The sequence below is a fragment of the Pseudorasbora parva genome, chromosome 12, assembly GCF_024679245.1.
Source record: "Pseudorasbora parva isolate DD20220531a chromosome 12, ASM2467924v1, whole genome shotgun sequence".
Lineage (NCBI taxonomy): Eukaryota > Metazoa > Chordata > Actinopteri > Cypriniformes > Gobionidae > Pseudorasbora > Pseudorasbora parva.
The window spans coordinates 4,072,202-4,092,631 of NC_090183.1; the positions used below are offsets into that span (position 1 = coordinate 4,072,202).

The 20,430-nt window shown below is 38.2% G+C and overlaps 2 protein-coding genes across 2 annotated transcripts; both read left to right on the forward strand.

The window, feature by feature from the left end:
* The first annotated feature begins 34 nt into the window (after positions 1-34).
* Positions 35-9,636, forward strand: LOC137093839 (deoxynucleotidyltransferase terminal-interacting protein 1). The gene is made up of 13 exons (XM_067458792.1): positions 35-636; positions 1,897-1,967; positions 2,097-2,193; positions 2,290-2,388; positions 2,487-2,552; positions 2,750-2,806; positions 4,695-4,756; positions 4,841-4,886; positions 4,963-5,021; positions 5,139-5,199; positions 5,282-5,353; positions 8,336-8,391; positions 9,087-9,636. The coding sequence occupies exons 1-13, from the start codon at positions 562-564 to the stop codon at positions 9,202-9,204; spliced, it is 939 nt and encodes a 312-aa protein (XP_067314893.1). The 5' UTR covers positions 35-561; the 3' UTR covers positions 9,205-9,636.
* Positions 9,637-10,231: 595 nt separating this feature from the next.
* ube2c (ubiquitin-conjugating enzyme E2C) lies at positions 10,232-16,874 on the forward strand. Its single transcript, XM_067458793.1, has 7 exons — positions 10,232-10,345; positions 10,796-10,906; positions 12,209-12,236; positions 14,794-14,880; positions 14,983-15,187; positions 16,523-16,582; positions 16,687-16,874. The coding sequence occupies exons 1-7, from the start codon at positions 10,284-10,286 to the stop codon at positions 16,722-16,724; spliced, it is 591 nt and encodes a 196-aa protein (XP_067314894.1). The 5' UTR covers positions 10,232-10,283; the 3' UTR covers positions 16,725-16,874.
* The last annotated feature ends 3,556 nt before the right edge of the window (positions 16,875-20,430 follow it).

Genomic DNA, 20,430 nt, shown 5'->3' on the forward strand with positions numbered 1-20,430 from the left:
TAGAAAATACACACCGATAGCAAATTACAAAAGTATGGCGTTGGATTGAAAACACAATTTTATATTTGAAATGTAACATTCGCAGAGAAAATATTTATCTGAGAACCTCAGAAATTTCTCCACAGACATGCATCTTCTTCGGCCACAACAAAGATGTCCGCTCGATGCGTGTAAGTGAATCTGAAGTGTGGCCACGCCCATGGTTAAGTTGCGCATGCGCACTTCCGATCTTAGACTTTTATTTTGAAACTCGCGATAGTCGATAACAATCTTGTTTACGTCACTGCGTTGTTGAGCTTGAGGAAGCGACTGACGATTCATCGAGCTCTCAAAACTTTGCCAAACAGTGACTTTTTTGATCACCTCCTTGTGTCTAAGTGCATGCCGTTAAATAATTTATTCTTAATGCATATTTGTAGTGCAAAAGGCCTGAATTAGCTCGCCTGCTATCGGACTGCATTGAGCTGCTGTCCGGTCACAGCGACAGTGAAGTGCCACACTTATCGATCAACATCAAGAAACCCCTGGAGCTTTTCCATCGATCTTCATCGATTGTGAGTGATGGGGGCCCACAGGAGCGAGGGACGCCGGGATTGGCTCCAGCAGGATTTCACTGAGCAGCAGGTTCAGACAGTGGTGAGTCAAACTCGTGTCATCTTCATCACCATCACCGTCCTCATCGTCATTCTCTCTGTGCACCATAACTGAATATGAAACTTGAAGAACATTTCCGGGTCATATTTCATCACATAAGAAAAAGAAAACATATTTTGCACAAAGAAAATGAAGCTTGCTTTTAGGACATTTCAGTTTTATTTATTTTATTTTATTAATTTACTTATTTATTTATTGTTGTTGATTGTTTTTTAATTCTGTAGCACTTTGAGATTTTGTTTAATATAAAGTGCATTATAAATAAAAATTATTATTATTATTATTATTTATTTAAAGTCATTAAGTACCCAGATTTTTATTACTGGAATGTGTGATGAAATTATTTATTTTATTTTAATGTATTTTATTGTTTTTATGAATAAGTTAGTCTCATGCTTATACAGTACTGGTTAAAAGTTTGCAAACACCAGTTTTTAACTGCTGTTTTTGAAAGAAATCGCTTCTGCTCACCAGGACTGCATTTATTTGATCAAAAATACAGGAAAAAAATGTAAAATTGTGAAACTATTACAATTTAAAATATTGTTTTCTATTTTAATATACTTTAAACTAATTTATTCCTGTGATCAATGCTCAAATTTCCATCATAATTACTCCAGTCTTCAGTATCAAATGATCCTGCAGAAATCATTCTAATATGAATAATAGAATCGAAAACCATTATTTTAAACTATAATAATATTTCTCAATTTTAAAGTTTTGTACAGTTTTTCTGTGTTTTTGATCAAATCAATAAAGCCTTGATGAACAGAAGATACTACCTCTTTTAAAAACATTTCAAATAGTAATGTTTCCAAACTTCTGACCGATACTTTGTGTATATGTTAAGTATTGAGTTATTGCACTGTCTGTCTGTCAATACATCCTTGCAACTTTAAATTGAGCATTATATTGAAATATCTTTTGATTGTGATTGTGTGTTTTCGGTAATTTTGTCTGGCCCAACCAGATGTTCCGTAAACGAGGCCATATATTTGTACTTGATAAAAATGGCATCTGCTCCAGTAAAAAGAATTCTGGGGAAGGACCCAAGCACATTTTTTTTTTCTTTTTGCTTCGACACCCATGGGGATATATATTATATATATTTTTTATTCTAACACTATATTATAAACCATGCAAGAGGGCTGTGGTCATTTGAAAGCTCGTCCTGATTGGATCGTTTTTGATGGCCTTATACTGTATGTGGATGCTGTGAAGACATGTTTTTCTGAATGGCAGAATCCCTGGAACATCATGATCAAACACAGACAGGTGCATCGCAGGGGACGGCGCTCGCAGATGACCGTTAGGTAAGTCCACTAATGTGCATTTCAAGATTTGTTACATTTCTTTCCACCTATCCCAGGTTAATACATCTGTGTGACATTTGTGGCTCTTTCAAAACATTGCTGTTCATCTGAACATGTCATTGCGTGTAGTTATACAGATCCTGTCATTTCCATGGAGCTTCTGCGGACCGTTCTGCAGCCCAGCTTCAATGAAGACATCCGCGCTGTGTTCAGAAAATATATGAAGGTGAGTGACGGATCGTGTTTGCTTATTTTGGGACTGGCTGTGTGTGATTAAATTGCTCTGATCGTGTTTGTTTTTCCTCTTCTCTTTGCGGCGCAGTTTTTTGAGAAGGCGGCCAGTAATGTGAAGGAGAATGTCGGAGGAGACGTGCAGCCCGATCAGCTTATCAGAGATGCTTGCAGGAACTGCCTGGAAAATGTAAAACATCATTTATAAACAAATACTGCAAATATTTAGGTTAAAAATTGTGGTGAATCAGCCAATAAGTTAAATGTTTGGAAATGTTCTGTTTTTAGGCAAAGCAGCTCTTTCCTGATGCAGAGAAAACGGCTCCGAAACCTAGTGTTGACCCCGCAGTGAAGGTTAATGTTATGTTCTGCAATTCATTGAGAATTTAATTTCAGATGTTAAAGTCTGTAAAGATTGTAAATAAAGACTATACAAGTGTCTGATCATTTCTTAGTTCTTCTGATGTATTTTATTTCATTTCTAAATTGTTGGTTTTTGAGTTTCTTCTTCTTTTTTCTTCTTCTTTTTTTGTTGTTTGTTCATTCCACAGCGTTCACGGCAGCCAGACGACCCCTCTGGCCAGAGAGACAGTCCCATCCCTAAAAAGGTGAAGGGGAAACACACACACGCACACTCATAACCGTTTGGGGTCAGTAAGACTTCTGCACCCCAAACCTACATTTATTTGATCAGAAATACAGTAAAATTGTTAAATATAATTTTTTCAATTTAAAATAACTTTTCTATTTGAGTAGATTGTAATGTGTAATTTATTCCAGTGATCAAAGCTGAATTTATTATCATTACTCCAGTCTTGATCTTTCAGAAATAATTCTAATTTGCTGCTTAAGGAACATTTCTTATTATTATCAGTGTTGATTATTATTACATTTTTTTTAAAGATTTAAAAAATGTATTTTGAATAGTAGTATATATCAAACATGCATAAAAAGTAACATATTTAAAGCTGCAGTCTGTTAAATATTATCCAAAATAAATTTGAGCAAGTACACAACCAGCCAAACTTTTCAAACCGGTCGCCTTACCTAAGCCTGTTTCACAACGGTAAGCTTTTAATAATGACGTTTTATAATTTGAGTGGTCCTAGTGGATTTTTGCGGGAAATTTGATCGTGTCATTGTGTCTTTACATCACGTCTGTATACATAAAGGAGTCTAGCTAGTAGTAGTAGGGATGCACCGATACCAGTACTCGGGTGTCGGTCCGATGCTGTGCTCAAGTACTTGTACTCCTAAAACTACCCCGATACAATTGCACCGGATACTACTTTACCGCACCTTCGGATCCGGAGCCGGTCGGAGAGTTATATTCACCATGCACACCGCCAAGAGAAAAGGGGTCTCGTGCTTTCAACGCGCACGATTGCGATGACTTTATTTCTGTCGCGCACCTTCTCACGAGTGCGGACCATAGAGGTGAGGGCACATATTGATTCAAATCAACTGAGTCAATGGACAGCACAGAACTAATACGTCAAACCTATATTACTAATACGTCAAACCAAAAACTTATATTAACCAGATTTCCTCAAATAAATGTTAGTCCACAATGAACCACAGCAACTACTTGGTCATTACCATGGCAACTACTTGCGTGTCTGGGATGAATGCACTTCTTGTGTATGAAAAGAAGCTGCACACATGACGGACGGCAAAATCACATTAAGCTTGTTGTTAATTGTTATACTAGTTTGACATAACATGTAAGAAAACAGAAAAGTTTTATGTAAGTGTTCACAATCCTCCCTCGCCTTCGTGGACATTTAGATTTAGACACAAGTGATTAACATGCATTAAAGGTCAAAAATATTCTCATAATATCGCACATCATCTAATTTCTCAAAGAGTCTGAAAATGGCTTGTTCGAAGATTCAGTCTCTCTAAACCCCTCCATTTCATGAGCCTGCTCTGATTGGTCAAAAAATTGTAATACATATTGTATCGGCACCGGAGTATTGTGAAACAGGGAGATAGTTGTTTCGTCCCAGCCCCTAGCACTGACACACATTGATAAAAAATAGTGACGATGGCGAAAAAAAATTCTGTATCATTTCCTTATGCAAAGTGGATTTGCAGTGCAGAAAACAGCGTCTTCTCATGTCGACAGCGCAAACCGAACTGTTCCAGTCTTCGCTACAACTACAGTGTTTAAAGGCGGGGCAAAGTTGTTTGCAGCAGCCAATGAAAATCATAGGCTGGCATTATGCAAATCTCAGGAAGTGAGACTGGAAATACGGCTGACTCATTTCAGAAGTTCTCAGACAATAACAATAACTTTATTTGTTGTGCACTTTGATCTTTAAAACTTTGCAGAGCTTTTATACATTCACAAACAGCTATTATTACGTACAATGCATGAAAAGTAATATTTAAAAAAAGCATCACAGGGGCACTTTAATTAAGCATCACATAAACAAGAGTGCTGTTATTCTGAATACCAACGATTATAAATACATAATGTGTGTTTATTTTCAGAGAAAAGGTCGTCCTCCCGGTCCGGTTGTACAGTACGACAGAACAGCCCACTACAGCACTCCGTAAGTTTACTTATATATTTTTTTTTAATCTGATGTCATATATTAAATAATCAAGCCATTGAAATTTTAAAACATATTCCACAGAGCGAAGCTCAAAGTATCTGAGCCAATAAAGAGAGAAGGTCCTAAGGTATGTGCGTTTGGTTTAAAATGGCATGCTGAAATGTTTATATGATATTAATGTGTCTGTGTTGATGTCTATATAGTGGGACCCGTCCAGACTGAGTGAGAGCAGCATGTTCGTTCTGGGATCCAGGGCAAATAAGTAAGTGTACAAAGTTTTGCTCAAATGTTTTTAGTTGACATGGACATTAAACAATAAAAAAAACATGTGATTTGGATGTATGCGTTCAACAAGTACTGATAGTGGATGTAATTTTAGGGCTTTGGGAATGGGCGGTACAAGAGGAAGGATCTACATCAAACACGCGGAGCTCTTCAAGGTATGTTGAGACTTTTTCTGAGCATTGATTCAGCCGTTTCTGTGTTCATTTGGAAGTATCCGTAATATCTTTTTTGTCTCAGTATGCTGCTGATGCTCAGGACAAGCACTGGCTTTCAGAAAGACAGCACATGAGAGCCACAGGTGGAAAGATGGTGAGTGTTTGTGTTTACAAAAAATGTCTAATAAAGCAGCATATTACTTAATAATAATAATAGATTTTATTTTCATTCCATACAATCTCAAAGTGCTAAAATAGTGGTGGCTATCACCAGACCAAGCTCAATTTAAGATTGAACATTGGTCTGGGGAGTCTGCTTTGTATTTTCTACTGCACAAGAGGTGTGATCAACGAGCATTATTTAAATGACTCTGTATGCAATTGGATAGTCCTTCTATGGCGTTTAAATGAAGTCAAAAGTCGCGCGCACGAAAACCACGAGCACGCGAATAAACCCAAGCGCGCAAAACAGACCCACGAGAGGAAAATAGCAACGCGAGAGCGCATCTGTGCACCCGCGAGAGCGCATATGTGCAGCCGCGAGCGCATTTGTACACCGCGAGCGTGCATTTGTACACCGCGAGCGCGCGAAACAGTATTTAGGGGCGGAAATGAATACTAGCGCAAGCCCCTGCTGCCTAGCGCGCACAACTGCAAATGAGCGCTCGCGTGACTACTCAACACTCGCTCGCTCCTCGAGTTGACTTTTGACACTGTGAGGGCGGGGCAATGACTTTTGTCTTCCCACCTGTGATTGGTCATTTGTTTAATCAGTTTTACTCTTCTTTAAACATGTAGCAGCAGGACTAGGACAAGGCACGTTTTAAGGAACCATTATGTCGGACCCTGAGTAGGTAATTTAATTTTTAAGTCTTTGTGTTTCGAGTGCAATATATTCAATATATGAAATTGTATTGTACAATTTCGAAGGTATTTTGTTTACAATCATCTTGAATAGTTTGTATAGGACCTTAACACTTAAAAAAGATAAGCTAATTTAAGATAAAGCTGACTAACCCATAAATGTAGGATGTTAAAGGTTAGTTTTGACCTACATTGACAATATACAGTAAATAAATCATCGCTGAGTAGCATTTCTAGCTACTTAACAAAGCTAGTATCCTAATGTATAAACAAAGCAGCGTAAATGCATCTTTGTGATTTATTTATCTGACACATGGTGCTGGATGTTCCGCTTGTGCCCGTATAAGGTCAAAGAGCTCTTACAAAGCCTGGGTGATACCACCCATTGGGCCACTGAATCTGCATTAACGACAACAGCTGGGGCAACAGCCTTAGTCCTAATGGGTTGTTATCATAGCTATCAAAATCCAGTGTTTTGTATTTTGCGTACGTGAGTTTTTGTTGTACATGTCTATTAAAAAAAAATTAAAAATTAAAAAATTGTACTGTGCTAATTAATTGAGACTTCTTACAGCTCTTACAGGTTGTTGGCCTTGTCTGTTTCGTTGCTTCTATTACTCTCCCCTTTTTTGTAAGTCGCTTTGGATAAAAGCGTCTGCTAAATGATTAAATGTAAATGTAAATGATAGCAGGGGATACTTGTATGTGACTGGACAGGGCCTCCAGAATATACAGCTCCTGACGACACAGAAACTCCAGATAATCTAAATCCAGTGGTATTGTGCTGAAGGCCTGTTGCAACTTGTGTAAAAGATTTGCCAAAAAGTGGTGTCTTAGCTATTGACAGAACAAAGAATAATTAATGAGATGTTAAGATACCATGTCACTTTTGTGATAAACACACTTCAAAAGTTGAAAGGGTTACATTATCTCTACTCATCCTTTGAGTCCAGGAAAGTATTAAAAAAAAATAGATAATGAGCATCAAAGTTTGATTTTACTTACTAATTTCCCTATTTCAAACATGGTCTTAGTAGTAAATCTATCAAAATTATTTTCTTAATTGTTTGCATATAGGATGACAGAAAACATCAAAACGTCACTTTTTTTTGTTTTACACTTTTTACAGGGTCACATAGACCATCAGCAGAAAAACGCTTTCAGTGATGTAACCCTTAAGTTTCACTAATGCCGTTTGTAATGTGTTCTAATCATTTTATAAACGGCATTACGATAATAGCAATAGGGGTCGGTGCTGTGGTTTGAATAAATTACAAAGATTGCATTTACGCTGCTTTGTTTAGTACATTATTGATGTACTTAATGCGATGATTTATTTACTGTATATTGTCAATGTAGGTCAAAACTAACCTTTAACATCCTACATTTATGGGTTAGTCAGCTTTATCTTAAATTAGCTTATCTTTTTTAAGTGTTAAGGTCCTATACAAACTATTCAAGATGATTGTAAACAAAATACCTTCGAAATTGTACAATACAATTTCATATATTGAATATATTGCACTCGAAACACAAAGACTTAAAAATTAAATTACCTACTCAGGGTCCGACATAATGGTTCCTTAAAACGTGCCTTGTCCTAGTCCTGCTACATGTTTAAACAAGAGTAAAACTGATTAAACAAATGACCAATCACAGGTGGGAAGACAAAAGTCATTGCCCCGCCCTCACAGTGTCAAAAGTCAACTCGAGGAGCGAGCGAGTGTTGAGTAGTCACGCGAGCGCTCATTTGCAGTTGAGCGCGCTAGGCAGCAGGGGCTTGCGCTAATATTCATTTCCGCCCCTAAATACTGTTTCGCGCGCTCGCGGTGTACAAATGCGCGCTCGCGGTGTACAAATGCGCTCGCGGCTGCACAGATGCGCTCTCGCGGGTGCACAGATGCGCTCTCGCGTTGCTATTTTCCTCTCGTGGGTCTGTTTTGCACGCTTGGGTTTATTCGCGTGCTCGTGGTTTTCGTGCGCGCGACTTTTGACTTTATCTAAACGCCATATCCTTCAACCAATCAGACCACAAGAGGCATGATCAACAGGCAACGACCCATTGCTATCCGTCATCGTGTTAAACCCGCCAATAGCGTGCCAGGTGGATAAGCCAGTCTGTGATTGATTCCTGCAAAAGTGTAACAGAAGCAGTAGAAATGAATGTACAAGTTGCAGGGCGAAATCAAATCGCCGGCAGATCAGGCTGAGTTTACCCAGTCTAGTAAATTACGATTCTTCATTATCTTATTTAAACTGTTTTTCTTCTCAGGCATATCTGCTTATAGAAGAAGATATTCTTGATCTTGCCCGAAGTGATGACTACAAGTAAATAAACACATTTTCCTACTAAATAAAACTTAAAGATGAATGTTAGTGTGGAAGCTTGTTTAAAGAATTTAAATGATAATTGCGAGACAAATCGCAGTTGTGAGTTAAATCAGAATTGCAAGATATAATCTCGCAATTGTGAGGTATAAAGTCATAAGTTATGAAGTCAAATATTTTTTCAGAATTGTGTTTATATCATAAATCTAAATTTATAACTCGCAATTGCAACTTAATATCACTCAATTCTGACTTTAAAACCCACAATTTTGAGTTTATATTAGTTTAGTTAATTTATATTCAAGTCAAAATTTTGATAAGTCGCAATTACCTTTTTTTAAAATTTATTTATCATCATCATACTTTTTCCTCACAAGTCTGACTTTTACCCCACAATTGTAATAATTGAGTTATGAAGTCCAATGTTTTTTTTCTCAAAATTGCGAGTTTATATAACAATTATGAGAAAAAAATTCAGAATTGTGAGTTTATATTGCTCAATTCTGTCTTGATAACTTACGATTGTGAGTTTATATAATTTATATAAAATTTAGAATTGCAAGATGTTAATTCAATTGTGAGGAAAAAAAGTTAGATTTGTGAGATTAAAAAGACTTATTTTTTATTCCGTTGAGAAAACAAGCTTCCATATGTTAGTGGGAACATGCAGCATCATATTTTCTCTGAATTCTTAGGGACTGTCCTGAGTTGAAGCTGGATGAATTGAAACCGTTTCTGGTGCCAATTTGGATGGTGGAGAAGATGCAGAAGGCAATGGAAGCACAGAAAACAGAAAGTGATCTCGCCATTTAATGCCAACCACGTTACGCAAGTCAACGGACCACGGACACTCTTCAGTGTTATCAATTCAGCATAACTGTAACATTTTTGTTATTTGTTTGGCGATGTTCACAGCAGACCAGACATTATAATCAAGCTGCCCAGGAATTGTTGTCTTGGAGGTTTATTAGGCAAATCAGATTTCCACATTTCATTTAATGGTATAGATCTGATTTCTTTTCTTCTTCTTTTTTATTATCAAAAAATGTGTTTTTCATGACTGTATTTAAAGAATTTAATATCCAATGAGGCATGTATAACGCCTTAATGACTTTTTAAATTCTGTGGTTAATGGACATTTTGTATGTTTGTTTTGTGTCATTTCTCATATTTTTAAACAAAAGAATTTTGTATGAATTTGTCATTGTTTCTCATGTCAGCTTTAAAAGGGAATTTATTTAGTAATTTGCAGTTTGTCCTTTTATTTCTCACTTGTTAAATATACAGCTTTATTGTAAAGAATGAAAACAAAGCAGCTACTTCCTCAAGCAGCATAAATACACAATGAGTCGTGATACCGGTATATATACTTTTTTTTACAGTAGTATATTTTGTAATGTAGAATATTTAAGAGAGAAAAAACAGAAAGGATTGTTTTTGTTGTTTTTTTTAGTATATTTTACTGATTTTCTGGCTTATATGGGAAGGGGGGAGCGTGTATTTAAATTATTTTCTAAATGAATTTCATAACTGTTACACTGTTATATAACTGGAAATATCGAACGGTTTATTATTGTACGTAAATGTATCTATCAATAAACGGTTTGTGCTAAATTGTATTTTCAAAAGAATTGATCAGTTATCGATTTTGTAAAAGTTTGAGCAGTGAGCACTGAGCAGACTAGTCAGAAGAATGACTGACACTAGTCAACGGTTACAGACACGCCCACCTGCCTGTATCAACCAGTCAGATCAAAGTATTTTGTGACTAGCGTCAATGCTCATTGGTTGCTATGCGATCGCTTTGTTCGTAATCTGACTTTCTGATTGGTTGAAATAGTGATTAGGCGGAGAATTACGTTTGGAAAGCTAAATTTAAACAGGGGGGCGGGATGAGATTTAAAAAATTCGTTCAGGAATCGGTTAGTGTTGTCAACTGCATTGAACACAGCCGGTAATATGGCTATTTTGTCGATGAATACTGCTATGAAAGTTTATTTAAAGTTGGCTTCTATACCGTTTATAATGTTCCTGTGTACATTTGTTGTTATATGCTGTAACGTTAATTAGCGCATTCGCCAACGGTTAACTGGCGAGTGACCTTTTGTTGTCGTTTAAATTTCATCTTTATATAACTTGAGCTGTATTTTCGATAACTTAAAATGTTTTCTTTGTGTCGATAGTTTTCTAAATGCGTATATTTTAGTCGTTACGTAGCTTTGTTTGGGTTCTTCTGCTGTATTCTGAGTAACGTTAACGTTAGGCCTTTAACTTACCTCGTTAGTTTAGCCGGATTGCCATGAAGCTCCATGTCGCATCGTGGACGTGTTTTCTGTGTTGTAAACCGCTGAATGATGTCGATGTGCGCATTAAAATGGTTCTTCCTCGTTTCAAACCATCTTAGATCTGACGCGATGGCCTCTCAGAATATGGATCCCGCCGCAGCCTCATCCACAGCAGCGCTGAAGGGCAGCGAGACGAGCGTATGTGTGTCGAAAGGATCCGTCACTAAAAGGTTTGATTGTCCCGATAATGATTTTAAAGGTAGTGAGAACTTGTGTGTGTGTGTGATGCGTTCATGCGCCATTCTCAGAAATAAACGCACGGAGGTTTTATTTTTGTATCTTCATAACTTCGAATAAATTCTAATGTGATCAAGACAACCCCAATTCATACAGTTTAATTGTATGCGTCTGAAACACTAGTCTTTATTGGAACAGAATTTATATTGAAATAGTGTATTGTGTAACGTTATATCAGTGCGCTTGTGGTTCTGCTTTCATTGCAAGTTTAATAAAGTTAAGAGTAAACTTTTGTTTCACATACACAGTTGTTTTTACCCCCTTTCAAATTCATAAAGACGGTTTCGAATTGGTTGATGTTTAAATAAATACATTGTGATGCCATTCAAGGATGTTATTGATAATCATAATGGTCTTTCTTTCAGCACCAAGTCCAAAACTCTTAATTTCCACCCCCAATGTAATGCCAAATCTAGAATTTCATATTTTCACTTTCATTACATATGTCTTGCTGTACTGTATTGTGATATGTATTGTTAGTCTGGCTCCGCCCTCCTACATACTTGTGCTCAATTTTAATTTAACTGAAGTACTCTGTTTGGGATTGCAGTATATGAAGGTAACGTTACATAATAAACTTCATTTTTGGGTGAACTAACCCTTTAAGGCTTGTCAATGGAGAGTGGCCACGGCCAGACACTGTACAAATGAAATGTGCGAGAGTGGTAGGACAAGGCTAATCTATAGTACTGTAGAGTATCGTTAAACCCATAATAAGTACTTTTGTGCCTAGGCCCTAGGGGGTGCAGTTTCTCAATTAGTTTTACTGCACTTAAAGGGATGGTTTACCCCAAAATGAAAATTGTTATACTCGAACAACTTATGTTGTTCCAACTTATGTTGTTCCAAACCTGTTTGAGTTTCTTTCTTCTGCTGAACACAAAATAAGATATTTTGAAGAATGTTTGTAACAAGGCAGAGAGAACAACCATTTGCTACTATAGTATTTTTTCCCTACTATGGTAGTGAATGGTTGGTCTCTGCTTGGTTACAATGATATTTTGAAGAATGTTTGTGCTCAGCAGAAGAAAGAAACTCCAAACAGGTTTGGAACAACGTGAGGGTGAGTAAATGACAGAATTAAAATTTTTGGGTGAACTATCCCTTTGATACCCCTTTTTACATTTATATCTTGGCATCTGAAAATGACATGGAAGTCTTTCATTTGAAACTTATCTTTAAGTATAATTTTCTGATTCATGTTAATGGTCATTATCTTCCCTTTCCCTCTGTAGGCTTCAGCAAGAGCTGATGACACTTATGGTAAGACCTTTTATATGGCGGGTATCATGTTTGGTCTCTTTTAAAGGTGCACTATGTAGTATTATTGCCATAAAATGTCCGATCGCTACTAGGCCAGTGTTATACATTTTGTTCTTACAATATCCCAAATGTTTCCAACTATTTGTTAATTGTGAGCGAACTGCTATTTTAACCAGTGAACCGGGACGTCTGAGGGATTCGCCTGTCAATGACATCTCTGCATTAGCCTCGGTTTTTTTGGTTTTATTTTGCAGAAATGCTTTACACTCACTGTAGTGTGAAGAACAAGCGTCACAGCAGCCACTGAGAGAATGCACAGAGTAACGTCATAACATCATTTTAAACACACCTAAATGTATGTAATGATAAAGCTAGCTGTTACCTCACACTCATGACCGGAAAAATGGAAGTATCGCTGGTGACTCTACCGTCATAATAAAAGTCCCACTGCTCGTGAGATGTGTTCCGTTCGTCTCATTAACAATCGCTCCGTCTGCCTTGCTCAGCTCGACAAAATTCTGTCCTGCTCTGCTTCACACTGCAGTAACGTTAATAATCACATTCTTGGACATGATTTCAGCCCGAGTCCTATCCCGATTCTTTTCCACCGGCATGTCCCAAGATTCTGCTCTCAAACCTGGCGTCATCAAACTAAACCTTTTTGTTTTGAATAGGCAACCTCTAGCAGATGGAAAAGTGCACCTTTAAGGGATAGTTCATCCTAGGGGTGTCCATGGTTAACCGATTGACTGATTAACCGTTAAAAATTGCGTAACCGAGTGAAACATTTTGCTTTGTTAAGTGGGGTCAATGACGTGCCTTGAATTTAGTTGTAATATATGTTTGCACCCCTAGAGACCGCCAGAGCGCTCCCAGACATTTGTAATATCCACAAGAAGTCATGACCAGCTTTCTAAGCGGGCAAAGAAAGCGTGGGAGCACTTTAAAAATGAGTGACGGGGCAAAATGCAAGTATTGCAATGCAGTGCTTACTGCATTTTTCAGGCTATAAGTCGCTCCGGACTATGAGTCGCATCAGTCAAAATATGCGTCATGAAGAGGAAAATAACATACGTCGCACTGGACTAAAAGTCGCATTAGGGCAGAAGCAGAGCGCGAGCCGCGCTCTGTGCATAATGGAGCAGAAGAAAGAAAGTTTGAAGTGAGAAACTTGTGAATGACTAGAGAAAAGCAGACGTTACTTTAACTGTAATGAAGAAAACAAAAAAGCTAATGGCGGACTGAAAGCAAGATGGCCAGAGCTGAAGGGACGAGTCCACAGATGCTTGAACTCTCTGCCGGGAGAGGCTCAGCCGCGCGAGTCAAACGCTGTGTGAATCATTCTCGGCTGCATATTTTACTAACGTTACATGCTCTAATCGTGCAGGCGGCCATTCGCATTGCTCGTGAACTGGAGCGCATCTCATCCTAATTTAACGAAACTCAGCGTACGCCTCGCAGACATGAAATAGATCTTAAGAAACTTGAAATGTCTTAACAATTTAAAACGAAAAGAAATAGGCTACTCTCTGATTATGTAATCCATGATGTGCATTTCTCTCTATAGGCGCGTTCACTACGGCGATGGTGGTCGTCAAATTAATAAGCTAAAAATAACCCTGACGCACACTATGGTTAACCGAGTATTAACCGCTAAGGGCCTCGGTTAACGGTTAATGAAAAACTTGAAAACGTGCAACCCTAGTTCATCCAAAAATTTTAATTGTCATCTCAAGTTGTTTCAAATCTGTGTGAATTTATTTCTTCTGCTGAACTATATATTTTGAAGAATGTCAAACCAAACAGTTGACTGACACAATTGATTTACATAGCATGATTTTATTTATTCCATACAATGCAAGTCAAAGGGTCCATCAACTGTTTGGTGGTTAACCATATTCTTCAAAATATCTTGTTCTGCAGAAGAAAGAAATTCAAACAGGTTAATGGACAACTTAAGGCCATGTGTCCAGCTGAAAACGCCTGGCTGTGGGCGCGAGTGCTTTGGCAGCGCAGCTTATTTTTAATGTTTTCACTTGAGACTGCTTGCTATGTGGAAAATCTGTGGAAGTGTTATCTCATTTCACAGATATTTGGTTTCTGTATTGATTCTATATAAAAATGTTGATGCAATGTAAAGCATTTACATTTACATTTAATCATTTAGCAGACGCTTTTATCCAAAGCGACTTACAAAAAAGGGGAGAGGGATAGTTCTTACAATATTTCAGGTCATTTACTCTGGCTCGTTTTAAATAATTTTCATTATTATGCTTCTTGTCAAGCTGAATGTGGCGACTTGTCCTGTCCCTCTACTGCGATTGGACGGCTGGGTAAAAAGTGACAGTGACCGCTGCGTCTTACTCAATTGACCATTTTTCAACACTGGTGCCGGGTAAAAAAAAATGCAGAGAATGGCACATTTCGGTTGTTTATTATTAGTCCTGGCGAATACGCTTAAATGCTTAGGACACATGGCCTAAATGATGACAGAGTTTTCATTTTGGGATGAACAATCCTTTTACCTGTAGTTTAACGCAATGCTTTGTCAATTCAGATGTCGGGAGACAAAGGTATTTCAGCATTTCCAGAGTCTGACAATCTCTTCAAATGGATCGGCACAATAGATGGAGCTCAAGGAACGGTGGGAGTTTTTCTCTTGACGACAGGAAATGTGATTCTTGCATAGAACATGTGACTGTAGGTAGTCAGAGAATCCTGTGTAAGTCTTTTTCTTCTTCCCCAGGTCTATGAAGGTTTGAGGTACAAACTTTCGCTGGAGTTTCCTAGCGGGTATCCCTACAACGCCCCTCGTGTGAAATTCGTCACTGCTTGCTTCCACCCAAACGTTGATGAGAACGGTTTCATCTGCCTAGACATTTTGAAGGACAAGTGGTCCGCACTTTATGATGTTCGCTCAATACTACTGTCCATTCAGAGTCTGCTCGGAGGTAGGTTCTGCTGTCATGTGAGAAACAAAGGTTTGCTTCCCTCTCAGTTCATGAGTTAGAATTTGAATTGGTCATGAACTGCAACTGCAGGATGTTTAATTGAAATTGAGCTCCAAACAGGATTTTCTTTTAGTTCGACAAGTTTTGCAACAGTATGATTTACTGTGCCAATTTATTGCCTGACGTAGAATCCTATAAATCTTGTGCTGTGAACTACTTTCATTTTGTGTATAAAGCAGGATGTCTTTTCTGATTGTCTTTAAAGGGTTAGTTCACCCCCAAAAAATTGTCATTAATTTGCTCGCCCTAATGTCATTCCAAACCCACAAGACCTTTGTTCATCTTCAGAACACAAAGCAGACTGATCTCATGAAATGGCGCATGTATGTTACGCCAACTCGTATGCCATTTTGGCACGCTATCAAGATGCACAATCGCTTTCTAGCGTGTTTATCAACACTGTGTCATTCTATCCCCCTACATTGCCCCTACCCCTAAACCTACCACACACACACGCTGCCCCTAAACCTACCCATCACAAGAAACTTTCTGCCTTTTTACATTTTCAAAAAACACAACTTGGTATGTTTAAATCAATTTACCTTGTGGACACTCACTTAATGGTTCGTTTTGGTGTAGACATACACACAGAGATATTTCGTTGAAGACATTCACACGTAGACAACGGATACACGGATAGCACAATGCGTACAGAGAACATGTCACTTAGCTTTCGAAAGTGCCGTGTATGTTTACGTCATGTTGAATAAAGAGATTTGAGATCCGAACGCTGTCCCCTCCATAGACTGCTATTTATGAACACTTTCAAAGGTCAGAAATGGTAAAGAGATCAAATCATCCATGTGACTCCAGTGTTTCAACCTTAATTTTATAAGCCGACAAATACTTTGTACGATAAACGCAAACAAAATTCAAGTCTGTGTCAGACTCTTATGCCGTTGATGGCGTAAACACTGCAACGCTTCTGAGGTCTACGGCAGAATGGCGGCTTACCATTGGTTAGCTCCTATGTCAGCTTTGCATGCATTGTGCACCAATGAACTGCGTCGGCCAATGGTAAGCTTTCGCATTTTTGGCAAAAGTATTCTTGTTTCTTCGTAAAAATTAAGGTTGAACAACTGGAGTCACATGGACTCTTTTAATGTTTTTACTGCCTTTCTGGGCTCTGACCGTGTTCATTAAATGTCTTTCAATGGAGGGTAATGACCTGAGGGTCAGAATTTAAATCTGGCGAACTAACCCTTCAAAGTAACTTTACACCTGACTAGTCATCTGGTCTGGACTATTGTACTTTATGAATTCTTGTTTTTTTAGAACCCAACAATGATAGTCCAATGAACTCTGCAGCTGCTGCACTATGGGATGACCAGGAAGGTAAGAGAACGTGCCGAAATGAAGCGGTTGTTTGAAACTAGTGTTTGGAGAATTAATTGTGGACTTGTGCAATAAACTGACATGTTTCAAATGACTTGTTGCAGCCTTCAAAGCCCATTTGCACGCAACCTACAAGAAATGAACACACGCCTGCCTCTTGTTTTATCTGTCTATTTTCTTGTTCATAATGTCGAATTTCTGTAATGTCTGTGTATATTATTTCTGTGTTGTATTAAACGTGCCTGAATAAAATGTGCATAATCATTAAAATTAAAGAATGGTGACTGTTAAAGTTTTCCTTTTTGTTTAATGTGAGGGTGAATGACAGATAAGGGTTAAAAATGTAAAGCAGCACTTGGTAACTTTTGCTCTCAGGGTCCCTCTACAGTTGGGAAAAAATGTCCTCAACTACTGTCGTAAGATCTGTCATCCTTCAGCAGGGGATGCCATCGCGCATGCATTTGTAGACATGACAACCCTGATATCCCTGAACTAGTGATGCGTGGGTCGTCTCATAACCCGCGGACCCCGTATGTCTGTCTAATGGTCGCGGGTGCGAGGTGGGCCAAATAACTTCACTAACAGTTCCCCTGAACACTGAGGAGTTCACATGCAGGTGTTCTTCTGGCGGCGCGTGTGAAATGTCTTCATCCCAGGTACAGTCAGTGGCATATGTTTCAGCATGTCATATGAATATAATTTCATGTTTTTTTTTGTTTTTTTCAAACGCCAAATAATCACGATGCTCAGCGTCATTATACTAGTCTATTGGTTAAAGAAGCTATATGATACTTTAATTCAATGTTTGAGTGGTAGGTAATCGCCATAACAAGCATGACAGCATCGGTCGGGTACGCCTCCTTCAGCTCACGCCAACGAGCAAACGCTGGTCCAATGTTGATCCACGTCCTGCCTTTAATCACATCACTTTTTTGTTTCCTCTTATTGCTTCCCTCCAACAAAACCTTTTCTTTCTTATTTGTCTCTGCTGCTTCGGACATGACTATATTATCCAACGAACAAAGTTGGGCTCGCACGTCTGAATTTAAGGAAGTGTGGGTGGAAGTGGCGTATATGCCGTAAAGCAGTCGAATTTTGTAGTTCTTTTTGTTCTCGGGTTACTACCCGAAGTTTAAAAGTACGATTAAAAACTATACAGACCCCATCAAGCAGCTATGGCAGACGTGTCATTCAACCTATTGTAAGTCGATGTATCATCACAAGAGTCTTGAATATATTATGATAGTTGAAAAGTTACCTAGTGCTGCTTTAAAGGGGGAGGGACAAATTAATTTCAGTACTTTCCTATACTTCATAGATATTGTATGTAATGAGATGACTGACATACTAATTTTAAGAATTTTAGACCCCCCCCCCCCCCCCCCCCCCCCCCCCCCCCCCCCCCCGATGCACCGAATGCACCGAAATGAAATTCTTGGCCGAAGCCGAAACCGAATAATAATGAAATGCTTGGCCGAAGACCGAAGGCCGAATACCGAACGCGGTGTTTCGCATTTTTTCCATTTATTTGGCAATTTTTTTTTACCATTACAATAATTAAATAGTAAAAATTTGCTTTTTACTATTTTGTGTTGCTTTTCAGAGAAATAAATCAAATAACAAAAATACAATTTCAAAATATTTATTTAACACTGAATTTTTTTTTAACATTCCAGCAGATATTATACAAACTAAGCACAACATAACTTAAAATAAATAATTAGTACAATAAAAAATATATTTTTATTTGGCCATCTTAGAAGCCCCCTTCTTGAATAGCCTATGTTAGGCCTATAACTGACTGCTGAAAGAATGTAACTGTATGTCTACAACAACAAATGTGCATTGAATAGTGCAAAAAATGTGGATGAACCCACAACAAATAAATAACTGTCCTAGACATAAGCCTACTTAGCCTACTTCTTCAGGAAAAGTGGCAGGTTCTTCTTTATGAAAAGTAGCTTCTCTGCTTTCTTACATGAAAGTCGGTTCCTCTTCTCATCGATGACATGAGATCCAGCACTAAACAGTGCTTCCACACTGCTGACATGTTTGCTGCATAAAGCACGCGGCTCTCACTCTACGTGGGTTACTTTTTGATCGCGTCATTAAAAACGTCATTGTTCGGCCAAAATTATTCGGCCTTTTTACTTATTCTTTTACTTATTCGGCCGAATGCCGAAAGTGCTTTTTTTGGCTATTTTCGGCCGAATAATTTCGGTTGCCGAACATTCGGTGCATCCCTAGTTTTTACATTTGAAAACATAAGTAATAGGCTGGTTTTGAGGCTGTCTCATGAACGCTGGGTTTTGATGGGCATGCCACTGGAGACTTGGAAGTAAACGCCCATGGCAAGGATTGGAGAAGATTTACATATTTAATGAGCTTAAGATCCCCAGTTCAGTTCACATAAGGGAGGGATTGATTCAAGTAGGTCTTTACTGAACAAACACGGCCCCTTCAAATGTCAAGTCGAGAGAGAAAAGTGCAGAATAATAAAGGAATATAATGAGATTCATTGGCCTGCCGATGGGCTTCCGTTTTGGTGGCCTGTCTGGAAAACACACAGGCCCAGGACTTTGGCCTTTGCGAGCCCTGACCCATACATGTCTGTCAAGTGTGCTAAAGGTATGTTCAGATAGACACGTCCACAAGCAAAACAATCTATAACTGCATTATTATTACATATAAAAAACACGTCTTGCTCACATAAGTTTGTTGCACCATTCCTGCCGTATCCAATATAGATGAAATAGTGTTGTTTTAATATCAAATGTCTGCAAGATTTGTTTACAAACGATCCCGCCGTTAAATGAAGTGAACATGTCTCCCCCACGTGAGCTGGTGCTTCATTAAAAATAGTTCAACCACACATTCCTAATATTAGAATCTGAAGAAAGCTTATGCAGCGACTGTTTTTCCACAACCAGCAATAGAGCAATATCTTGATGTCTTCTTCGGCATGTTTACTGCTGTTAGCTAGCGCGATCCGAACAGCTCCACGAGGCTATTGAATTACATGCTTATTATTCTGTAGAGGTGTGTTTTTGTCAGTCGAAGACATCAAGATACGCGCACGATCGTTTTCTGGGCCTGGTGTCTAAAAGCTTTTTTTTGACTAGCAAGGACGTTTTTAGCTCTGAAACTTACAGGATATTCTTATTACCATGACCTTTTATGTATCAGAAGCTCAAGGGAAAGTTGATTTCTCAATTCATCACCCCTTTAAGTCTTGTGTTCTGGGAAATTGAGTATGCTTAAAACAAGAAGAAATATCTGTCACTGGGATTATGAAAATGTATTTGCTTTTTAATCAGATTTTTTGTTTTGAGTGCATTGGCAGATATTTGTTGTTTTAATCACTTTCACAATATCAGACTTTAGGCTATTTATTTGTAGAATTAAAGGAACTGGTACTGCAGGTGTATCCCCTCTCCCCCTCCCCCTGACTCGAAGTTGCCAGATCAGCTGCAGGAATGTTTGTAGCAGCTGTGGTAACGAGCAGATCTGGCAACCCGGATCCAGAAACACTACTGACTTTGTGATTGGTCGATAGGTGGAGGGCGGAGCTTCAGGCCAAAACACAACATGACAACATCAACATCAGTTGAGGGCTGCAACAACAACTTTTAAATGACAATATCCTGGCCAGACTACTGTTGTCAGTGATAAGTATTTGAAATTAACATGATTTCTTAATGTCTAATGACATATCAGGGCTATTTTATGATTAAATTAAATATATTTCTTACATACAGTTCCTTTAAGTTTAGGTCTGTTGGAAGTTGTATTTTTGAACTTTGAAGCGTCATTTAAAAAAATCATTGTGTGTTTAGACATTTACATTT